This window comes from Tiliqua scincoides, chromosome 2, assembly GCF_035046505.1.
Source record: "Tiliqua scincoides isolate rTilSci1 chromosome 2, rTilSci1.hap2, whole genome shotgun sequence".
Classification (NCBI taxonomy): Eukaryota; Metazoa; Chordata; class Lepidosauria; order Squamata; family Scincidae; genus Tiliqua; species Tiliqua scincoides.
Genome location: NC_089822.1, coordinates 3,039,425 through 3,061,557, shown reverse-complemented (window position 1 = coordinate 3,061,557; position 22,133 = coordinate 3,039,425). Strand labels below are relative to the sequence as shown.

General features: G+C 44.8%; 1 protein-coding gene across 2 annotated transcripts in view; it reads right to left on the bottom strand.

The window, feature by feature from the left end:
- KIAA1328 (KIAA1328 ortholog) overlaps positions 1 to 22,133 on the bottom strand; it is a 258,629-nt gene that overhangs the window by 147,616 nt on the left and 88,880 nt on the right. For both annotated transcript variants that reach the window (XM_066618101.1, XM_066618102.1), the window contains exon 6: positions 3,047 to 3,174. In XM_066618101.1, the coding sequence (XP_066474198.1) occupies positions 3,047 to 3,174 (128 nt within the window). The remainder of the gene's footprint in view (positions 1 to 3,046; positions 3,175 to 22,133) is intronic.

The window sequence follows — 22,133 nt, the reverse complement described above, 5'->3', positions numbered from 1 at the left end:
GTTTGGGAGTGTGGAATTGATTCATTTGCTTTTCATGCTTTCAGTTTACCACGAAAGAATGCAAACAACTCTGGGCAAACCACCATCTCTGAGCCAAGGGAACTGCAGATGTAGTCAGGATTCCATATGAATAAGAAGCCTAAAGCTGCCAGCTGTGCTCTCTAACAAATAGATTACTAGGAGAAAGAGCACCCTGGCAAAGGTTTTTGCCCTTTCTTTCCATGGGAGAAATTCAGGGCTGCCCTTCCATGCAGAAGAAAGAGTGCTTGCTCCCAGGTGCAAGTTCTCCAAGTTGCAAAGCATTTTCACAATTTCTCGACAAAATAGATTGGATTCTTTCCACTGCGAGATGGCAGAAAGGCAAGAATTGTGCAATTAGGTCAGAGCTGATCACCTAGAACAAGGGCAATTTTCTTTGCATCTGAGCAAAGCTTCATGAAACACAGTAAAAGAAAGTACAACTGGGAATCACAGAGAGACTGTCTAAAATCCTTCTTGATGGCAGCGATTTAACTACATTTTAATATAGATGGTATTTCTATTAATGTCAGGGCGGAAACTTTATTGCTCAACATATCTCATCACAAGGGCTATCTCTGCATCTGTCTGAGTCAACTTCAGTGACCACTTTAATATTCACTTTACAATTAATGCTGCTTTTTTATGGCTCGCTTGAACGTAAACCAATTTCAGCCCAGCTCCTCAGTATTGAATTTATTATAAAAAGTTATGTACTTAAAACTCCTATAATGAAACCAGAGGCATCATGAGATATTAACCTAGAGTTAATGCTGAGGAAGCCAGTTTGAATAATTCAATTCATGTCACCTTAAGTATCTTTTCAAATGGAATTAACTTTATCTCACAAAAAAAGAGGAAGCGCCATGTTCCAGGCACTGATTATTGACTCCACAAGGGCTCCGTCTTAAATCATCTCAGCACCATTTTCCCCCCAGTAAATTTGTGGCATGCAGGCCAAGACAGACACTCCGCACGGAAGTGCCAGACTGCGAATCGACGGGTTGGTTCAGCCCCATTCACTGACACAGGTTCTTCCTTCCACAGCCCAGAGACATGAGGAGTTTGATAGGCTCTGATTCTGGACCACAATTTGGGGCTTCAGAGAAACCGTAACATGTCTATCTTTGCAAAAGTTGAGCTCAGGTTTATTCTAGTCTCAGAACCTCGCATCAGAACTAGGCTGGGCACCCTCTCTTCATGGCTTTTGAAACAACACTGCACATTCTAGGAGAACAGTGCTGTCCCCTGTTGGATACAAAATACTGGACAAGATGGCAATTAAAGATGTGATCTGACTCAGCAGGGCTCTTCTTATGCCAGAGAAAAATAACTTCAGCATACTGTTTCCCATTTTATGCACTCATGAACTGCCCACAAGCCTTCCTCTGTACTTTACTTAGTTTTTTCGCTGCCCCTCTCCAATGAACTTATAAGGTTATTTTATTTCCAACACAGGACTGGAGGATAGCAATTGTCACACTGATCTTTAAAAAGGGAAGGAGAGGGGACCCGGGAAACTATAGGCTGGTCAGCCTAACGTCTGTTCCTGGTAAGATGGTAGACGGCCTCATCGAAGATAAAATCTGAGAACACAGACACAAACAAGCCTTGCTGAAGGAGAATCAACCATGGTTTCTGTTAGGGTAAGTCCTGCCGCACAAACCTTTTAGAATTCTTTGAAAAGGTCAACAAGCATGTGGATGTGAGAGAACCCATGGATACTATATATCTGGACTTTCAGAAGGCATCTGATATGGTCCCTCACCAAAGGCTACTGAGGAAACTCCACAGTCAGGGAATTAGAGGGCAGGTCCTCTCCTGTATTAGGAACTGGTTGAGGTCCAGGAAGCAGAGGATGGGTATCAGTGGGCAATTTTCAAAATGGGGAGAGGTGAAAATCGGTGTGCCCCAAGGATCTGTCTTGGGACTGGTGCTTTTCAACCTGTTCATAAATGACCCGGAGATAGGGTTGAGCAGTGAGGTGGCCAAGTTTGTGAACAACACAAAACTTTTCCAAGTGGTGAATACCAGAAGAGATTATGAGGAGCTCCAGAAGGATCTCCAAACTGGCAGAATGGGCAGCAAAATGGTAGGTGCGCTTCAATGTAAGTAAGTGTAAAGTCATGCACATTGGGGCAAAAATCCAAAACTTCACATATAGGCTAATGGGTTCTGAGTGTCTGTGACAGACCAGGAGAGAGATCTTGGACTGCTGGTGGACAGCTTAATGAAAGTGTTGACCCAATGTGCGATGGTGGTGAAAAAGGCTAATTCCATACTTGGGATTATTGGAAACGTTATTGAGAATAAGATGGCTCTCTTCTTATGTTCTTATGATTCAGACACACATATTCAGAGAGCTCTAAAATGGCTGCCTCTGAAACAGTACAGTGAAACTCTACTGATCTAGACACTAGAGCTCCACAGAACCCTTCGATATTAACATTTCCACATGTTTTCCTAGGTACAGTCAAATGCTCAAACACTTTAGTAATACAAGTAAGGACTCCACTAAAATCTTTAGATGGTTATTTTATTCAAATAATAATAATTTTTATAACTAGTTTATTTTTATTTTATTTTTATTCAAAATAAAATAACTAGTTAAACAACTCCTTTTTGAACTAGGTTAAACTCACATGATCTTCTACCTCTCTCCCAATTTCAGAACTCATGCACCCAACAGAACAACTCAAACCACAGTAAACCAAAGAGGTTCCATTCTACCATTGCACTTGGGCATAGCTCAAGAAGGGGACAGGAAGACAAAACGGCACATTTTACCCATTACCTTTGGACAATAAAGTAGGTTCCTTTTGCATCATACTATCATCAATGAATTTCACCATGCTGCTGATACAGAAATTTCTTCTTGGCTCCATATAAAAGAATGAATACACCAAGACCCTACACACCCACCCTAGAGTAACACTGCAAGTTTATATCCCTCAGCACTGCAGCTGCAAAGCAAGGAGACCATTTTAAAGGGACATCTGTTAAAAGACTGCACATGAGAGATGCTTACCTGCTGCTCCTTCTGCTTGGCCGCCTCGAGCTCCGAAAGAGAGTGCGTGAGCTTTTCTTGCTGCTCCGAGAGATACTTCTGATAGAGGCTCAAAAGTTCCTGGCATTCTCTGTACTGCTGCTGCAGGGGTGAGATAGCAAGTTAAGGACCAAAACATTTCTCATGAAGCGGATGTGGGAAAAGCTCCAGTTTATTCTGGGTTTATAACCCGCTTCAGTTTAGCCTGTGAACATCTGGTTTAGCTGTTCGGTAAGAAGTCAATTGTAACAGGGCTCAGATAAGGTGGACTTTTCACAACCACCAGAACAAGCATTGTCTGCTGTTAGCAAAAGATGCATTTCCAGGACCAAATATTACTGAGGTTGGCTTAGTGGTTTGACCAAGATAGTCCCAATCTAAACTTATTCAAACCCTCCTCTTCCGGACTTTGGGCAACATTTTCACACACACATCCACACCCCACTTGTCACCAGTGCCTTCTACCTCAGCAGGTTTTTGTGTCCACACTTCCCAATATACCAGCACACTACCTCTTGTGTCACTCTCCCATACCCAAAAAGAATGCTATCACTGGAATGTGCTGAAATTTGCATCACTAGTAGGATTCTTCATGTAGTCAAGAGACAGGAGTTTCATACAAACTAGAGAAATGTGTTAAAGCGGTAGATTAATAATAGTACAAAGAAGAATGAATAGGATCCCAGCACCCCACTTTGCTAGTATTTCTACCACCATTTTGGCAACTCTGAGGTTCACAGGAAGAAAACAGAGGGATGGCGTAGAACATCTTAATCCACAAGGAAAATGCCAACTGACAAGCACTGGAGAGCAGAAACAGAAAAGATGGCAGAAGGAGCACCAAGATACAAACAAAGTAAGCGTGGATGATTTATCCTTCTGTGGCCAGCATGGCCATCAATTTGCCTGACTACATTCCCAAGCACAACACTGTAGGGAGCTCCCCATGGCTCAAAATGCAGGTCTGGCCTGGCAGGCCTTTCAGAGACCGACAACAAGTTTTAGACAGTGATCTAGAGAAGCAAGAAATGGTGGCATTTGCAAGAATATTAGCAAAAGCGCCCTGCCTTTGTTGCAGCACTGAAATTCCAGGAGGAGGCAAATCAGCTCCTCTCCTGTCACTGTGCAACCCCCCACACTCATCTAACATCATCATCCTCCCCCCACCCGCCTTGTACTCTCCCCACCTCTCTGCTTCTAATTATGCATGCAGACAGGAAGAGGGCTTGCTGCCTAGAGAGATTCCTCCAGATAAAGGCTTAAACAACTGGCTGTCACCATTAAGAAAGTGATCTGAATACACCCTTCTTTGGTCTGCAAAATCTCTGCAAGCAGAGTTGTGCACTACTGTAACTCTCGGTGATGATCTAGTCATTGTTTCTGGGCACATTTATATTGGACACTGTTTGCCAGTCATCACTCCTCTGTATTTTTAAAGGCAATGATAGTTTCAGCAAGAAGTTGTGGGGCAGACTGGCATCAAGCAGCAGCTTGTACTGTGGGCCATGCCACCCTAAAGCCATCTTGAAGGGCTACAGATGTTGAACAGTGTTCATCGCCACCCTCAAGTCCCTCCCACTGACACCTCTTCTGTTAGTCTCTATCTGTCTCACTGTTGAGATAGGCAAGCCCTGTCTAGGTTCACTACAGACCAAGGGCCAAATCTTATCCATCCTTCCAGCCCTGGTGTAGCCATGCCAAAGGAGTGTGTGCTGCATCCTGTGGTGGGAAGATGATTATGGAGGACTCCTCAAATAAGGGTAAATAAGCCCTTACCTCCGGGCTGCATTTCAACTGCACTGGTGCTGGAAAGTTGGATAGAATTGGGCCCTAAGGCACTAGATTATGTGCTATGGGATGGCTTCTCTAATTGCCACTCAGTTGTTCATGGCAGGCAGAGAAACAGGTTATAGAAGGCACAAGTGATTCAGGCTGTTCCCACCTAAGTATCAACACTACCATCAGTCCAATTGATGTGGAAGTTCCCCTTGTGCCAACTAGCAATGCTCCTGCATTGCTCCTGCCTAAGGGGGTCACTCCACACTTTTTGCACACATTGTGCTTTCTTAGTATCTTTCCTCCCCAACATTTCAAGGAGGCCCCAGAGCAAGGAAGGTTCATACGAGAACACTGGCAACCTTCCGAATCAGAGCCAAATGGGGAAGCCCCTTAAAATGCCTTTGCATCTAAGAACAAAAGAATGGCACAAGCTCCAGCTAAACACAGTCCTCAATAAACAGATGCGGGTCTGAGGAAGTTTTATAGTTCAATGTGTTGTGTCAGTGTATACCCCACAAAAAGAGCCTGAAATGATTTGTGGTGGTCTCTGGCATCTTTGCCAGCGATTATGTATATAAAAAGAATTTTTTATGCCAGTTGTAACCATCAGCAGTAATGTTTATAGTAGGTGAACATATTAGCATGGACACTAGGCATGAATTTTACTCTTGAAGAAGCCTGTTCATTTATATAGCCCAAGAGTTAAATGTCGGCATTTGAAGACATATTACAGGCATATTCATTTAAATCTGAGTTACGTGGGAGAATATAAAAAGCAGACAATCCTATCCTTATCAGACAAGGATACTCCTCTGCTTGCTCTCCAATCAACAGACCTCCTCGCATTTGTGCAACAAACAATGGAAGCAGCCTGGTTTAGGGAGCCGTTGGCTCTTGATCCATGACGACAAATGGTCACAGGAATGCCTACTGCATTACTTTGGGAAACCCCACACTATCCCCCCCTCAAAATGAGAAAGTCTACTTTCAGGAATCAAACGAAAAGCAGAATGAAGAAGCCTAATCCTATACACAGATTCCTGGGAGTAAATCCCATTGAATACAGTGGAACTTACTCCTGAGCAGGCATGCTTAGGATTATATTTTTGTTATTGTGTTACTGGCGTGCAGGGATTTCCCCATTGAATTTTATACCTTCAAGACGGTGGCCAAAGGAAGGGCAAAATAAATAACTCCTTGTATGCATTAATCTTATACACAGAACCTTATACTTATAGAATCTGTTGAAAAATAAGCATGATGCCATCTGCAGGACACTAGAGGGCAGTGCAGTGTGCAGGAGGCAGATTACTCAGCGGCTACCTGTCTCAGGCCTTTACCCTCGTCCTTTGTGTGTGTGTGTGTGGGGGGGGTCCCTACCTTGCTTGCTTCCTTCTCCCCCCCCCCCAATATTCCAACATGCAGCTGCTCTCTCTCTGTGTTCAGCCAGCCGGCACGGAGTCCACACATCTATTTGTACCATTATGACTTAAATAAATTTCTGTATGTGCCAGGGATCCATAAATTCTGAAGTCACAGAATGCTCATGAACATTTTAACTTTTAAGGGTATTAACTTACCAGCATAAGATAAGAAAAATACAAAGGCTTTACAGCTGAGAGAGGCAAGTCTATGGGTGAGAGAAGCTGCCAACCTTTGCTGATCATACTAAAAGATTTTCTTATAATGGGGTCTGGCCTTATGACCAATTCCAATCGCTTAGTGGCCAAACTCTCACAGAGCTGGCTCATCTTCTTGCGATTACTTTCTTTGCATCAATGGCTATTAAATATGATAGCCAGATAAGCATCCTTGTTCAGAGGAATTATACTCCTAAGAATGAACAGCTAGGGATAGAGAGGGGTGCTGTTGCCTTCATGAACTGTTTATGGGACTTCCAGAGGCATCTCTCTGGCCACTGCTGGCAACAGAATGCTGAATAAGATGCACCTGGGCCTCATCCAGCAGGGCTGCCTTTGTCCAAATCCATGTTTGACACCCCCAAAGTAATGCAACCTACTGAAGGCCTGAGTCCTTCCACCCTAACAACATACAGTGAGTGAGCTTATGGCAAAAGGAAAATTTGAACCAGGTATCCCACATCCAAAACCACCAAAATATTATTAAAAGCACCATGCTGATTCCCGCCTCCCACCTTCTTTTTCACAGCCTCTCACTACTCCAAAAATTATCTCTTTTAATGTTTGCAAAACTTTTCACTCAGTGATAACCTCTGTCTACAGCAACAGGTCCATGTTTTCTTTCAGATGTTTATAACAGTTCTCTTACAACAATGACTTCCTTCAGTTTAGCAAACCTGAGTAGAAAGGACATGCTGAGAGTGGGAAGCTTAATTCACTCCAGAAAAACACCTGTATTTAAAACCCATTTTTAGAACCATTAATTCCCCCCCCCGAACATCGCAATATGTCCCACAGACACTCTCCAAGTCCACAGCAGGACAACACAGGTGCCTGTCTGAGTTATTGTTATGAAAAAGGGTAACCCTGAGTGGCTTTCCTGCAGGTTTATTACCTAAAATTTGAAGGTGCAGTAAAGACAGAAGATAATAAAATGTTTTATGAACAACTCCCCTTCTCTGGTTCTAATATAACTGAGCTTATCTGGGCTACTTAAGCTCAAGCAAGCCAAGGACCTACTTGGGAATTTCCCACACAGGTCTTCCTTTAATAAAGAAAAGGTTCTGCTCAAGATGTGAACTCCAGGAAAGTCAACTTTCTTGGGAGAATTGTGATGCTCAGGAAAGCGGGCTGTGAAACTCAGAATAGGAGGTGTAAGGCAGAAACAGAGCCCACTACCATACACAACAAAACACCAGGAACTTCGATCTTGAATTCCAGCAAAGCATGAGCTTGTAAATGAAACCATGGCCCAAGCCACAGAAGAAAAGACAGAGGTCACCATGCCTCCAAAAGTTAAGCTGCTCACTTTTGTTTGAAGTGTTGTCATTCTGTTGCGGAGCAGGATAGCACTCACATAAAGGAACGGCTAATACGTTCCCATTGTGTTTGAAAGGAAATTAAATTTACATTCTTTGGGAATATGGTATCATAATTAGTTCATGACTTGATTACACTTTGAAGTGAGCTGGGATGGCACACAGTGCATACAAATGAACAGAGCGGAGGTTACCTGCCTTAAAGGAAAAGACACCAGCAACTCTAAACAAAGGGAAAAATTTCCAACTCTCCGCTGGCACGATCAGGATAGCAAGCTTCAGTCTTTTCTGCTCCCATCTGTATCAATAAGGCTTTAGTGGCTTAAAGACGGAGCTTCCTAATCAGCTGAATGGGTTCCATTCAACAAATAATACTTCCATCTCCGCCCATACTACCTGCCCAGTAGCTGCTAAACTTGATCTGAAAGGCAATGCAAACACTAAGCTTCTTTCACCAGTCAAAACTGCCGATATGATTTATTTCTACAAACAAGATGGAAGTTTCATAAACTACCGAAGAGAGATTGACAGGCCTTTGCTTCTTTCCCTACTCGATTTCTGCTCTGCTGAAAGGTTTTTTAAAAGAACAGATTTAAAGCTCCAAAACACAGGCGATGACAAACAAATCACAAAATTGCCAAACCAAATAATAAAAGGAAACTTCAAACCAGTCACTGTATCATATTCCATTTCCGATCAGAACAAATTTGGTTCTCCAAAGTGTTTCTCTGTGGTTTTTAAAGGCTATTCCAGGTTTTCAAACTAGACTCTTGGGTTTCTGATAAGGCTAAGCCAAAAATCTACTCACTATTCTTCATGAAAGTTCTTTGGATTGTAGTTACACGTACACTCACACTCCTACCGTTTGGGAATTTTTGTTACTTTTGTCAAACTGTTTGCTTATCCATTACCTTGCTCTCAACTTGATACTATTCTCAACTGCACTTATTTGCTATCAGTGACATCATCTTCTAGCTACCAGACTGGCTTCATCAGCAAATGCAATTTTACTTACTGACACCTGGTGACGTCACTATATGGCAGTTATATAGTCACGTGAACCCATTCACCACTTGATGTCATTTTCCCTGGGATTGCCAAGAGGAAACAATTATGACAAATTCGGTAAAGTGAATCTTTGCATTGTTTGTCAGGCTTTCTTTAACTATGCTGCAATCACTCCAAGTTCAAAGTACTGAATAGTTACTCAGCAGTAGTCAGTTTACCTTGTTCATGGTCAGGGCCTCCAGCTGTGGAAGCAGAAAGCATGCAGCTTTTAAAAAATACAAAGCCTTCATCAAATGGCAGGACACTATATGGGAAAAAGGTTCCTGGCTTCAAACGGGGAGCAAACCAGCCTCTAAAAAGGACTAAGAAAGTTTGCATCCTATACACATACCAGTGGTTCACCATTTCACCACCCTCACCAGAGCAAATGGCTCTCTAATGAGTTTGATGCCCCACCTTCCTCCTAGTGCAGAGCTGGGAGGGGGCAGCAATTATGCTGGGCAGTTGTGTTGGGCTTCAGAGGTCCCAGCGCAACTAAGGGAAAGATCCAGATGCACAATACTCCCATTGAAAGCTCATGAAGAATGCTGGGGCGTGACAGTTTGGTGCTTGAAACTCCACAGTGCCCAGCACCAAAATTAGCACCTACCCTTTCCTTCTGACTCTGGGGGTAAGGCTAGAGTTGGCCAGCTGGCTGATGGAGGATAGAGGTCCTTAGAGCCATTTGGCTGCCCATCTTGTTTAGAACTAATTGGGGATCTTTTTGGCAGAGGCTCTAAGCTTCCAAGGCAAGGTAAGCTTCTGGCCCGCCAGCCCCAAACTTGAGTCTGGAAGGGAGAAGGGATTGTCTCTGACTTTAAGCAGAGGCACAGTATGAAGTCAGGAACCAACAATCTAATTTTGTGCTTCTACTGGGAAGACCCATTGAATTTGATGGGACTCTCTTCCTGAAAAAAATACATAGCCCCACTGAACAGTATGGAATTTACATCTGAGTAAACAAGCATAGGATTGTATTGAAGGGGACGAGGTAAGTCCTGATAACTATAATTTTGGCTAGCCAGAATTTGTGGACCCCACACATACAGAAATTTATATACGTTATAACAGTACAAACAGATGCTGGTGAGAAAGAAGTTGCGTCACTTGTTATGGGCACTAACTAACAGGCTTCAATGATCATAGCCCAAGCTGCATAAACCTTCATAACATACTTGAAAGCTAGAAGGAAAATTGTAGCACTGCCTGGAAAAGTCCACAGTTGTGTTCCAGCCAGCTGTGTCAGCTTGCATTTGAGCAGCTTGTGTTCACCTGAACATACACATTTGTCACAAAAGTGAAATGGCCATTTCCCCATTGCTGTAAATGAGACCCAGAGATAACAAGGACAGAACTGACAAAACTCAGAAACCAAAAAGCCATTTCAAGCAATGCTTTGGCGTCTTCCACTCCTTCATGAGGGGCTGAAGCTCAGCTGAAGAGCACATCCAGAGGGTCCCAGGTCTCAGATCCACACACCAAGAGGAAGACCTCACTCCCTCTCCGACTCTACCAGGCAGGCTCGGATGGAGCCTGGTCTGGGAAAATTCCATTGGCAACCACACCCTGCTTGCAAAGTATGCTTGATCCTGTGAACAGAAGCCACCACCTCAGACCTTCATGACTTGGAAAAGAACAAATTGTCAGCAAGACATAAGAAGACTCTCAACCCTGCCTGATCTCACCAACTCCACGGCCAAACTCAAACAAGAAGCCATGCTAACAGAGGAGCCGGCTAGAATCAGCTACTACACCCTCAGCTGGGTGCAAGAACAAAAGAAGCACCCACTGAAGACTGGGGACCATCCAGTCACAGAAGGAGGTGCTTTGATGAGCTTACCCCACAAAAGATCCCAAGAACCCTCTCCGAGAGAAAAAGATACAATAAGCTGGGTTCCCAGATCCATGTGTGCCTCAGTTCTTTGCTTTCATTCTTCCTGACTGTTGATCTGTTAAGCCACCTTCATTCCAGTTGCAAGCCAAGGACCACCTTGCAAGCCGACACCCAGACTCAGGAACCCCTTGCTCCCTTCTCCTCTCCAATCTTTCCCCCCGCTTCCCTCCTGGGGGGCAAACAAAGCCAATGTGCCAGCACAGGATGCACAACCAAGCCTTCTCCCGGGGAAAGGAGGTCCAACTCTCTTGACCTAAGAACATAAGAACAGCCCCACTGGATCAGGCCATAGGCCCATCTAGTCCAGCTTCCTGTATCTCACAGCGGCCCACCAAATGCCCCAGGGAGCACACCAGATAACAAGAGACCACATCCAGGTGCCCTCCCTTGCATCTGGCCTTCTGACATAGCCCATTTCTAAAATCAGGAGGTTGCGCATACACATCATGGCTTGTAACCCATAATGGATTTTTCCTCCAGAAACTTGTCCAATCCGCTTTTAAAGGCGTCCAGGCCAGTCGCCTGTGGCAAGGAGTTCCACAGACCAACCACACGTTGAGTAAAGAAATATTTTCTTTTGTCTGTTCTAACTCTTCCAACACTCAATTTTAGTGGATGTCCCCTGGTTCTGGTGTTATGTGAGAGTGTAAAGAGCATCTCCCTATCCACTCTGTCCATCCCCTGCATAATTTTGTATGTCTCAATCATGTCCCCCCTCAGGCATCTCTTTTCTAGGCTGAAGAGGCCCAAACGCCGTAGCCTTTCCTCGTAAGGAAGGTGCCCCAGCCCAGTAATCATCTTAGTCGCTCTCTTCTGCACCTTTTCCATTTCCACTATGTCCTTTGTGAGATGCGGCGACCAGAACTGGACACAATACTCCAGGTGTGGCCTTACCATCGATTTGTACAACGGCATTATAATATTAGCCGTTTTGTTCTCAATACCTGCTTTCTTTCCTCCAGCTAACTAAGTTATCTCCTCCCCAGGTTTTGGCTTTGCTTCAGAGCCCACTTTCTGCCTTTTAAACCTTTGCCCAATGGCTGCTGTAAAGCTGCTGCATTACTATTATTATTTTTGCGCAGCCATGTTGTTTTTGACTGGATTTTGAATATATCCACTTATCGAGTCCTTCCCATGGGCCTAGGACAGGTAGCTATTTTTTGCTTTCATGTTGCCACGTTACAAATATCGCCGTAGTATATGTGCTGTTCCTAGTAAGGCAGCCTTTTGCAATTGACTAATAGTGCTTGTGCTCATCCCTATAGTGTCCAAGTGCTTTTCCAGGTGTTTCAGGATAGCACCCAAGGCCCCTATGACTACTGGCATTACTCTTGCTTTCTTGTACCACAGTCTTTCAATTTCTATTTGTAGGTCTTCATACTTGGTGATTTTCTCCAGTTCTTTATTTTCTACTCTACTGTCACCAGGTACTGCAATGTCTACTATCCAGACTTTCTTATCCTTCTTGTCAATGATGGTTACGTCTGGTGTGTTGTGTGGCAGATGTTTGTCGGTTTGTATTCTAAAATCCCAGAGCGCTAGTAGTAGTAGTAGTAGTAGTAGTAGTAAGAATATTTATGTGCTGCTTTTCAACCAAAAACTGTTTCTAAGGTTAAACAAATTATTCTTTGTCCCCAAAGGTCTCATAACCCCCCCCCCCCAAAAAAAAAAAGATGCAAGAGACTGGACAAGATGCCACATGAGGAGAAGAGGGTTGCTCTTCTCCCCCTGCACCGCTAAATCTAAAAGGAAACTACTTTAAAAGGAGCCTATTTGCAATGACAACATACATTGCAGCAGTCCCCATAATAGTGCAATAAAGAATAGAGGAGAAGTCCTGCATCTTGGGGACAGAGCACATGTTCTTCTTGAAGAAGATCTCAGGGTCTATCCCCAGTAAACCCATTTCTGCCCAGCCCACAGGTGTACACATTGGATCCCTGTTGCATATGCACAACATTGGGCAGAAATGGTTTAAAAGGATGTTGGAACTTGTCGAGGTTCAGCAGGAACCCATGCAGTCAACCATCTTCCTTCAGTTGGTCTTCTGAGCACAATGGCGTGCTAGGGCCAAGTTTTGTTTTTAGGTTAAATTCTGCAGGGAGTTAGGCTCCGCAGACATTGTCCAAGCAAGTAAAAGCACAAATTGCACCTGGGACAAAGCCCAACCTACTCCAAGAGTAAACAGGCTGTGTTAGCTTGCCCTCAAGTGATCAACACTCCTCCAAAAGAAGAGGCAAGAAACTGATCACCTACACACTTGATCACTATTAAGGTAGCTTACACAGAAGAGAAGCTTTGATCGCTACACAAGACACCATTTTTTCTAAAAATACAGGCTCTGTGTAAGATAATATGTTCTGCACTCAACCAGAGCTACAGCAAGGCAAGGAGGGGAGTAGAAAGAAACAAAACCAAAAAAAGGGAGGGTCTAAATCTTCAAACACAAAAGAAAATAGGTGTGCTTTTTTTCTCCCTTTTCTTTTTACATATCTGAAGTGGAAGATTAAAACAAATACAGAGAACACTACATAATTTAGCTGTCATTTTCTATCAAATTGCTCATAATTGTAATCATAAAATGATAATATTCTACCATATGTGCATCCACAAAGCTGAGAAAAGCACTGGTCAGTGCCACAGAGATGAAAAATGGATCGAAGGCTCCCCTTAGTGGCCACTGCATGGGATATCACAACAGGCCGACTCTTCCGAGAGCCCACTGCAGGATTCTTAAGATCTCAGGGATGGTACCTGATGGGCAGCTCTATCCTGTGGCGCACATTCAGACAGGACTTGAGAAGAAGCACCCCAGGAGCGTAGCTACAGCCAGGCAACTTCTGCACTTGCCAGTTCACTTCTGTACTGCTGGCATGCAACATGCTTCTCTCTGAGGACACAAAGTAGTAGCAGTAGTAGTAGTAGTAACTTTATTGTCATTGTGCTACAGCACAACGAAATTTATGCACCTTTGAGACACAAGCATAAATATATACAACAATTCCAACAATCACACTCTACACACTCACCCACACATTCTATACAACATGCATAATATAAAACAGTAAAACCGACCATAATGCCCAAGAGCAGGATAACAACGATATCGCCTTATTCAATGTAATTATGGCTGTGGGATGGAAAATGTTCAGGAATCGTGTGGTGCTGCTCTAATAGTTTTGTATCATTGACAGGGCTTTGCCCCCAGAATTTTGGTCTTAACTATAAGAAGGTTGGAAAAGCAACCATTCCCACACCCTGCTGTCAGGAAACGAGGAGGCACGAAAGGCAGAGGGGAAGACCTTGTTCTTCATGTCTCTTAGTTCCACAGCAGATCATGACTACTAACTAGTGCGCTGTTCATAAAGTGATGGGACTAGTCATAAGAACCTAAGAACAGCCCCGCTGGATCAGGCCATGGACCCATCTAGTTCAGCTTCCTGTATCTCACAGTGGCCCACCAAATGCCCCAGGGAGCACACCAGTTAACAAGAGACCTGCATCCTGGTGCCCTTCCTCTCACTGGCCTCTTTCAGAGGGGAGGGTGGGTAGCTCCTTCCCTTGTGCAGCCTTACTTGTCAGAACAAACTATGCCGCATCAATCATGCAGAAAACCTCCTCAACTCCAGCTGGCCTTGTCTTGGTGGCTCCACAAGAGCAAGAAAGGTGCTATCATGTCATGTGATCTACAGCAGGGACATGCTATCAAGGAGCCAGGAGATAAGGACGTACAGAGCAGCACAGCCTAAATTGGGACTCAGATTATGCAGGGTGCAATCTAGAGAAGAACTTGGGCCAGTGCAAGTTCCTTGTGCCAGCCAAGGAGGGTCACAAACATGCCGTAAAGCACATTTGTGCCTACTCACAAGCAAGCCGCACCAGTGCACAGAGACTGAATCCGGCCTAAGTGGCAGCTTGCACGGTGAGCCTTGTGTCGGCCCAGCTGAGTCAACGCAAGATTCTGGGGTGGGTAGGGAGGAGGCGGGAGGGAAGCATTCCAGGGTGGGTGGTGGGCGGCCCCAGGGGCAGATGGGTGGTGAGCAGGAGGCAGGGCTGGGACCCGGCAGTTATGCCAGATCACAACCCCCATTCCTGGGGAGTTTGCAGCGGCTTCAAGTCGCTCCACTCTCCTTGGACTTGTGCCACCTCTGAAAGTGGTGCAAGTTCGAGGAGACCCATAGGGGCCAGGGTGCCTTACTCGGAAGTAAGGGGAAAAGTTTCCCCTTTCCTCTGGCTGAGCCACTTTGGGTCCCTAACCAGTGCTGGATACAGCGCAAGCCTCTTGACTTGTCTGTTCCAGCGCAGGGCAGGTCTGCGCGTACAGTATACTAGCAGCACAGCATGACTGTGACAGAAGCAAGACACCTGTACTGCTGTACTTTGTGCCCTGCGTAATCTGTATTCCTCTGACACCTGTATTTTGCTGCTCCTCTGTCATCTGCCCAATCACTCTGTAATTAATGTCCTGTTCCACATGAGGGTTGAGGGAAAGACTGGAATGAGGTCACCCAAGGAATTTATCTGCAAAACAAGATATGAACTCAGATCCACCTCAGATGCATCAACATGGATTTTCAGTTACTTCTTGCCAGGGCTATATTCATTCTCTGCACCAAGACTAGGAAAATCAAACATGTTGGAACACATTCATTTTAGAAACAAATCCTTGAATCTTAGCCTCAAGGGAGTCAAAGGCCAAGAGGCAGAGAGCAGGGCCGCAGTAGACATCACACATGGACCTGTTCCCCTAGGGCAGGGAAACATATTGTAACATTAGGAATGCAGGCAGATGCTATTTGCTCCTCAACTTCTCACACAGAGCAGCAACCCCAAGCACATAACATGCCTCATTTTGCATTCACACACCCCTCCAGACAACACAAGGAGATGTTAATCAGAGCGATCAAATTCCCACCACTGACCTTCGGAAACTCAGCTTATTTCCGGACACCAAAAACACACTCCTTCTGAGAATTAAGCATGTTGGAGACCTGCTTTCAGGTCTATTTCCACAACCATGAAAGCAAGATTCCCAGACACTAAATCCAAGCAAAATGAAGATGTCCATGTATCAAGTACAAATGCAGTGGCAGACTGGAGGTGGAGCGGGGGGGGGGGGCAAATGCCCGAGCTTGCCGTGCCCCACCACCTGCCACGATACCCCACCTGCCCATCCGAGTCATTCTGCAGACAGTTGAAGCTCTGCACAGTGCTCAGCAGGAGGTGAGAAGCCCTCTGTGGCTTCCCGTGCTGTTTTAAGCAATACTTCCGGTTTTGTCAGGAAACCAGAAGTCTTGTTTAAAATGGTGCGAGAAGCCTCAGAAGGTTTCTTGATCACCGCCAACTGTTGTGTGAAGCTCTGTGAGCCTCAGTGAGTATCCTGGGGAGGGGGGTGGCATGCTGGGGGGAGTGGCATTTCAGAGGGGGAGGTGGCATGTTGCAGATCTGCCCTGGGGTGCAGTGAGGGCAGGTTCGCTACTGTACAAAAGCAGATGTGTGGAGCACAGGCCTGCAAATTCTAGATTCACAATTTTATTCCTGAAAATTCTAAGTAGATAAGGATTCTTCCTTAACACTAATCATCTAGCATTCTTTTAATTCGATGACCTAGAATCTGTTCCATAAGAACATCCCTGCTGGATCAGGCCCAAGGCCCATCTAGCCCAGCTTCCTGTATCTCACAGCAGCCCACAAGATGCCTCAGAGAGCACACACAAGATATTTGCATCTCGCTGCCACCTCCCTGCATCTAGCATTCTATTTACACTCACACACTCCAGCAAAGACACCAGATTGCAATTGTTAATTTGTGCTAATTTATTAAACACAGTGACCAATTTTAAAGCCAGAAACCTACTGAATATACCTTCTCTCTGAATACCTACTGAACATACCTTCCCCATAGTTTTATGAGCAGCTTTATTTAAGAAAGGATAAGATGGGTCTAAGGCAGTGTTATTCAAACTGTGAGGTGCGGCGCCAGGAACTGAACAGAACCTGAACAGGAACAGTTATTCAACTGTTAGGGAGGCGCCAGGAACTGAAAGGGGAGGCAAGGGATGACCTCTCGCAGCAATACAGTCACACCCCTGGGCAGAATACGAGAGTATTCTCTGCCCAGAATCTCTTCACTTATTTTTAAAGCAGAAGAAACAGGAGTTGCTCAGCTGCTCCGCCGCCCCGTGCTCTTCCCCCTCCACTCCCAGGCTGCCGCCTTCTGTGTTCGCTGCATGTTGTTTGCAAAGCTCTTCCACTCCAGCCCCCGTCTGGCAAGTACCAAGCATGCTCATTTTGCAGTCCTTGTCCTTGCTGACCATCAGAAAGAAATTCTCCTTGATCCTTGTCTGGTTGGTTCCTAGATCCCAGCCTGGGATCGCTTCTCATCAAAGTGAAATCTCTCTTTTCAACCCCCTCCCTCTTCCACTCCCCCCTTTCAATCTCCAAACCTTCCTGCTTTCCTCCCCCTCCCTTTAAAGTTGCTTCCATGCAGCTGGCAAAGGGGGAGGGGAGAGACAAGCACACACTTTACTTTTACTTTTTGAAGTGATGAATCTTGCTATTTGAAGGGAATACTTATCAGCCATCTACGAAGTGATTGCCAGCCCAATCCTATCCACACTTTCCTAGGAGTAAGTCCCATTGACTCTCATGGGACTTACTTCTGAGTAGACATGCATAAGCTTGACCTGTGCATCTCCTAGTACAGGAGACAAATCAGCTTCCTAACCAAACCCTTATCAGCTCTGATATATTTTCATGGTCTATTTTTGTTTTCCCCACCAGCTGCTGGAAAAATTTAATTTAATTTAATTTAATTAGTAAAGGGTTCAATCCTATCCAAGGAGAATGGGAGAAATGACTAGTTGGATTGGGGCCCACAGGGGTGTGTGTGTGTGTGTGTGTGTGTGTGTAATGTTGGTCAGACTGGTTGTTCACAAAGTTCATTTGATAAAACAATTCTATTGGTATGCTTACAAAGTAAAAAAAAAAAAGAGTCTTCCTGGACCAGACAACTCCAGCATCCTGTCTCCAACAGTGATCAGCAGCTGAGTATTTATAAAGCGTGTATACTGCTGTGTATTAATAATATATTTTTAAGATCTGCATTTAATTAATGATATGATTAATATAATTAATAATATAGTTAATATTTCTGGCCACTTTCTGTTTAAAGATGTCACCTCCAACCCTCAGGAACATGATGGGAAGTCATGGCCAACAGCCACAGAAAAGTTGGCCAGTACCAAAGTTGGCCAGTACCACAGGTCTAAGGGGATGCACCAGAAGCGTCTTTGAAAGCCAAGGAGGTTCATCTCATCCTGCAAAGCAACAGCAGTGGTAACTCCTTCATAGGCTAAATGAATATATGACATTGTGTCAGATCATTGATCCATCTAGGCCTATATTGTACTGTCTGTTCTGACCAGCAAAAGTTGACCCAATTCTGCTACCCAAAATTCTAACTGAAGATTGAATCTGAATTATATGACCCCAAACCATGTGTGCTAGTACTGAGCAATGACACCTCCCCAAGGGCAACATAGGCCTGGGGGCATGGTAAGGAGCTCACCTGGCTCCACCAGGTAAGCAAGACAAGGAGGACATGAGGCAGTTAAAAAAAAAAAAGACTGTGTTCTGTCCTGTCCCCTCACTTCAAGAAATGATACATTTATCATGGTGGACACGTGTATATTACAAGTATCATGGGTAACAGAGAACATTGTACCACTGGTGACAGAACCCATTCTATCTGGGAGAAGAAGCATGGCTGTACCAGACTTACCACACTGAGATTTTTGCCAAGGAAAGTTAATGCAGGCTCCTGATCTTTTGACTTCCTAATTGGGATGGCAATCCTGGTTTCCAATGCATATATGCACACAAATCCTTCTATGTGGGCCACAGAGAAAAAGTGAAGTTTAAAGAAAGGAGATTCTTCATTTAATTGGGAAGTGCCTTTAATCATTAACAAGAATCAATTTTCTGCAGAACGTTTTAAGGGCATTTGCTAGGGTGACTTAGGTGGAATTCATGACTCTGGACACCTAATTTTAAGTTATGATAATCAGGGCCCACTGCAGAAAAATGAAAACAAGTTTTGTACATCGGATTAACGCTTTCCTCGCTATATAGCCCACTGCAAATTCTTATACAGCTAATGCTTTTCTCCATCTCAATCTATGTACATTTTACAGAGGGTTAACACTATTTCCTCATCTCTAAAAAGCCTCTGCCCTGAGAACCTTCTGGACTGAAACAAATCAACCGTCACTATGGCACAAGAAACAGCTGCTGGTAAACAAGGCTGCCCAGACAGCCACAAAGTCCTGCCCTTTCAGAGGTACCACAAAGCTAACAGTCTCTGGACTGCTCTCATTAGAGCCGCCCAGCATGGCATTAGCTTGAGCATATTGCAATTTTCCCTTTCAGAATGGCAGCTATTTTGAAAGATTTTCTAACCTTATTAGAACACAATCTGTTTACAGCACTTGCAATTTGGGCCGGGTGGGGAGGAAGGGAGCCACAGCACTGAAACAAGAGTCCAGGTCATGCTGACAAATCCTGCGCAAGGGTCAATACCAATGTATCTAAACAGAAAGCAACATACACACAGAACACCTCACATTTCCATCACATGTGCCAACACAGGTCATTTCCCCAGGCTTCTAAAAACGGACCTTAAATGTGCCAAATGGAGGAGAGCTGGTTGTCCTGAATCGAAGCCAGCAGAGAAAGATTTAATAACAGCCTCATTATAAGGTTCATTGTTGTAGGACTATTTAATATACAAGATTAACACATCTTATCGGCCAGTTCTTCTGAAGCCTATTATACCCCTCATTAATGCATGCACATTGCTACATCATTTACAATGCTGACTTCTCAAGTAATGCCGTATGAAGAGAGGGCGTGTAGCCTGGCAGAGGCTTCCAGTGGCAGCTTTCCTTGCTCTATACAAAGATGAGATGTTGAAACAATCCCTCTAACTCGGGCTGTCAGCTCTGGAGAGAGTGAGAAGCTTGAAGACGGACGACAGCAGCTCCCTAAATCTCACCAGGGCTCCTGTCTCCGAGTTATAACAGGTTGAGAAAGAAAACAGCAGAACCATTAGCACCAGAACCCCAAGACGTTATTCCCATTTCATTTCGTTTAAACATTCACAAGCTGGTAAATTAAAAAGGAGAAAAGCAAGCCAAGGAGTCTTCAGTCAGCAGTCTTCCAAGGTCAGGAAACTCGGCTGATTCAGTTTCCAACAGTGGGCAAACAGGTGCCTCTGGGATGCTGATGAGCAGGGCAGGAAGGCAGGGGCTGTCGTTTTTCCCCAGCAAATAGCACTTGGAAGTACAGTACGGAAGTACAGAGATCACTATTAAGACCAAAATCTCAGTAGGCCTCTTTTTTAGGGGAAAGATGGGGAGAAAGTGTTTTCCCTATGTGAATGCGACACAATCCTCTATTTCAACCCATGGGGGAAGCTCCACCTCCAGGGGGCAATAGTATAACATTTGGGCTGATGACCAATAGTCAGGAAATAGTAGGAGGAAATAGTAGGATGACCTTAACTGCTGTTTCAGGAGGTTTATTAGAGAAGTGAACAGAAACAGGGGTGGAAGTAAGATTAAATGACTACAAGGGATTCACCAAAACAGAGTCCAACAAAGAGTCTGGCTGGCAGTTGCATCACTTCAATCCAAGGCTGTTCACCCTCATGCAGGTGCCCTTTGCCCCAAGTTTTTCTCCAGGAGATACAGGTATCTTAATGTCCAGCTAACTTGCTGGGTTAACTTCAACCCAGGGCATGCGTCTGTGGGATCTTCCCAACCCTTGGCAGGTTGCAAAGTGCATCCTCAGCCTTGCCTGGGGATGTGGGACTTAATGGGATGTGGGACTGAATGGGATAACTCCACTTCTTGTCCCCTCTGCTGGCTAGATCTTTCAGATTCTTCACTCCATTAACTTGGGTCTAGATCGGTCTTGCTCCTGCTTGCCTCTTCCTTTCTTCTTTGCTTGCCTCCACTCCTTCCCCCTCTCTGTTTCTTGCCACTCAACCTCCTCATAGCCCCTTCTTCAGAACTCTCTCCACATCTGTCTCTTCTGCCACTCCATTTCTCTTTTCTCCTTGCCATCTCTCCTGGTAGCAGCCCTTTTTAAGGAGATACAAGCCACTACTCCTCCCATGATAGGGATCACTATCAGTTCATGCTGCAAAGAACACTCCCACAATTGTTGATGCCTGGCAATGATGTCATCACCAGGCATCATGAGAGCTGATCACTATCCATGGCAGTCCCCAACAGCTCTGGACATGTTGCTAGGTAAGGGCTGCTGCATCTCACAAACACTGGAGTAGCCAATCCATGAGACCAATGGAACACCTCACGTCAAGCAACAGGCTGGGGGAGACAGCAAGTTGCCAGGGAAGCTCCCCATCAAACCACTTTACAGCAAGTGGCAGCAGAGCGGGAAGACAATGACCAAGATGGTAAGGTACATGCTGGTTGGGTCAAGCGACGGGAATTGGGCGTTTGTTCAGGCAGCAAGTCAGCTTGGGTCACTTCTAACTCTACATGCTCAGTCTCATGGTTTCATTTTTGATTAAGCTTTCAACCTTAAATTTGTTTTAGAGCGGTATTAATATCTAGTTTTGAAGGAACAAAATGCTACCACTGCAGACTAAATTTACAGCTAATCTATAGGGAATTAAACATATGTTAGTTTTTTAACATTTTCAGTGGGTGAACGAACAGCTGTTAGCTCTCCCACCAGGAGTCGCTGTCCTCCCAAGAGTCATACTCTTGTGTTACCTGATTAGTGCACATGGCCATGGTGAGTATTTGGCACAGAGACACACATCAGCCCCAGAGCACCTATCCAAGCCAGGTGAGAATAACCATCTGCCACAAGCAGCCAATGACAGCTTATGACTCAGTTTGGTTTGCCAGTTTGGTTCCTGCACGCAGATCACTCAAGGCAACCAATGGATTTTGCACATCAGATTTTAGGAGTGAAACTGATTGGACTAACCTGGAGAACAAACCTGTGGTGGGGGATGAAGAGGGGAATTCTGCTGACACTCTTCAGTCTCTCAGTACCATTAACCACAGTATCCTTCTGGATCGCCTGGCAGGTAAGGAGGTGGCAGCACCATAGAGAAGAGGCTCTGCTTAGTTCTTGACTACAAGGTACAGAAAGCAGCAAAAGGGGCTTTCTGTTCTAGCCCAGCTCTTCTGCCTGGAGGAAGCTTGCAGAACACATCTTGTTCTCTGTGCTGCGAAATACCTACTTGAAACCATGAAGTGCATCTTCTGGAGGTTTGGGCAGTAGTCTTACTGTTAGCCAGATCCAGGTTGAATGACGGTAATGCTTCCTGCATGGGGGCTACCCAGGAC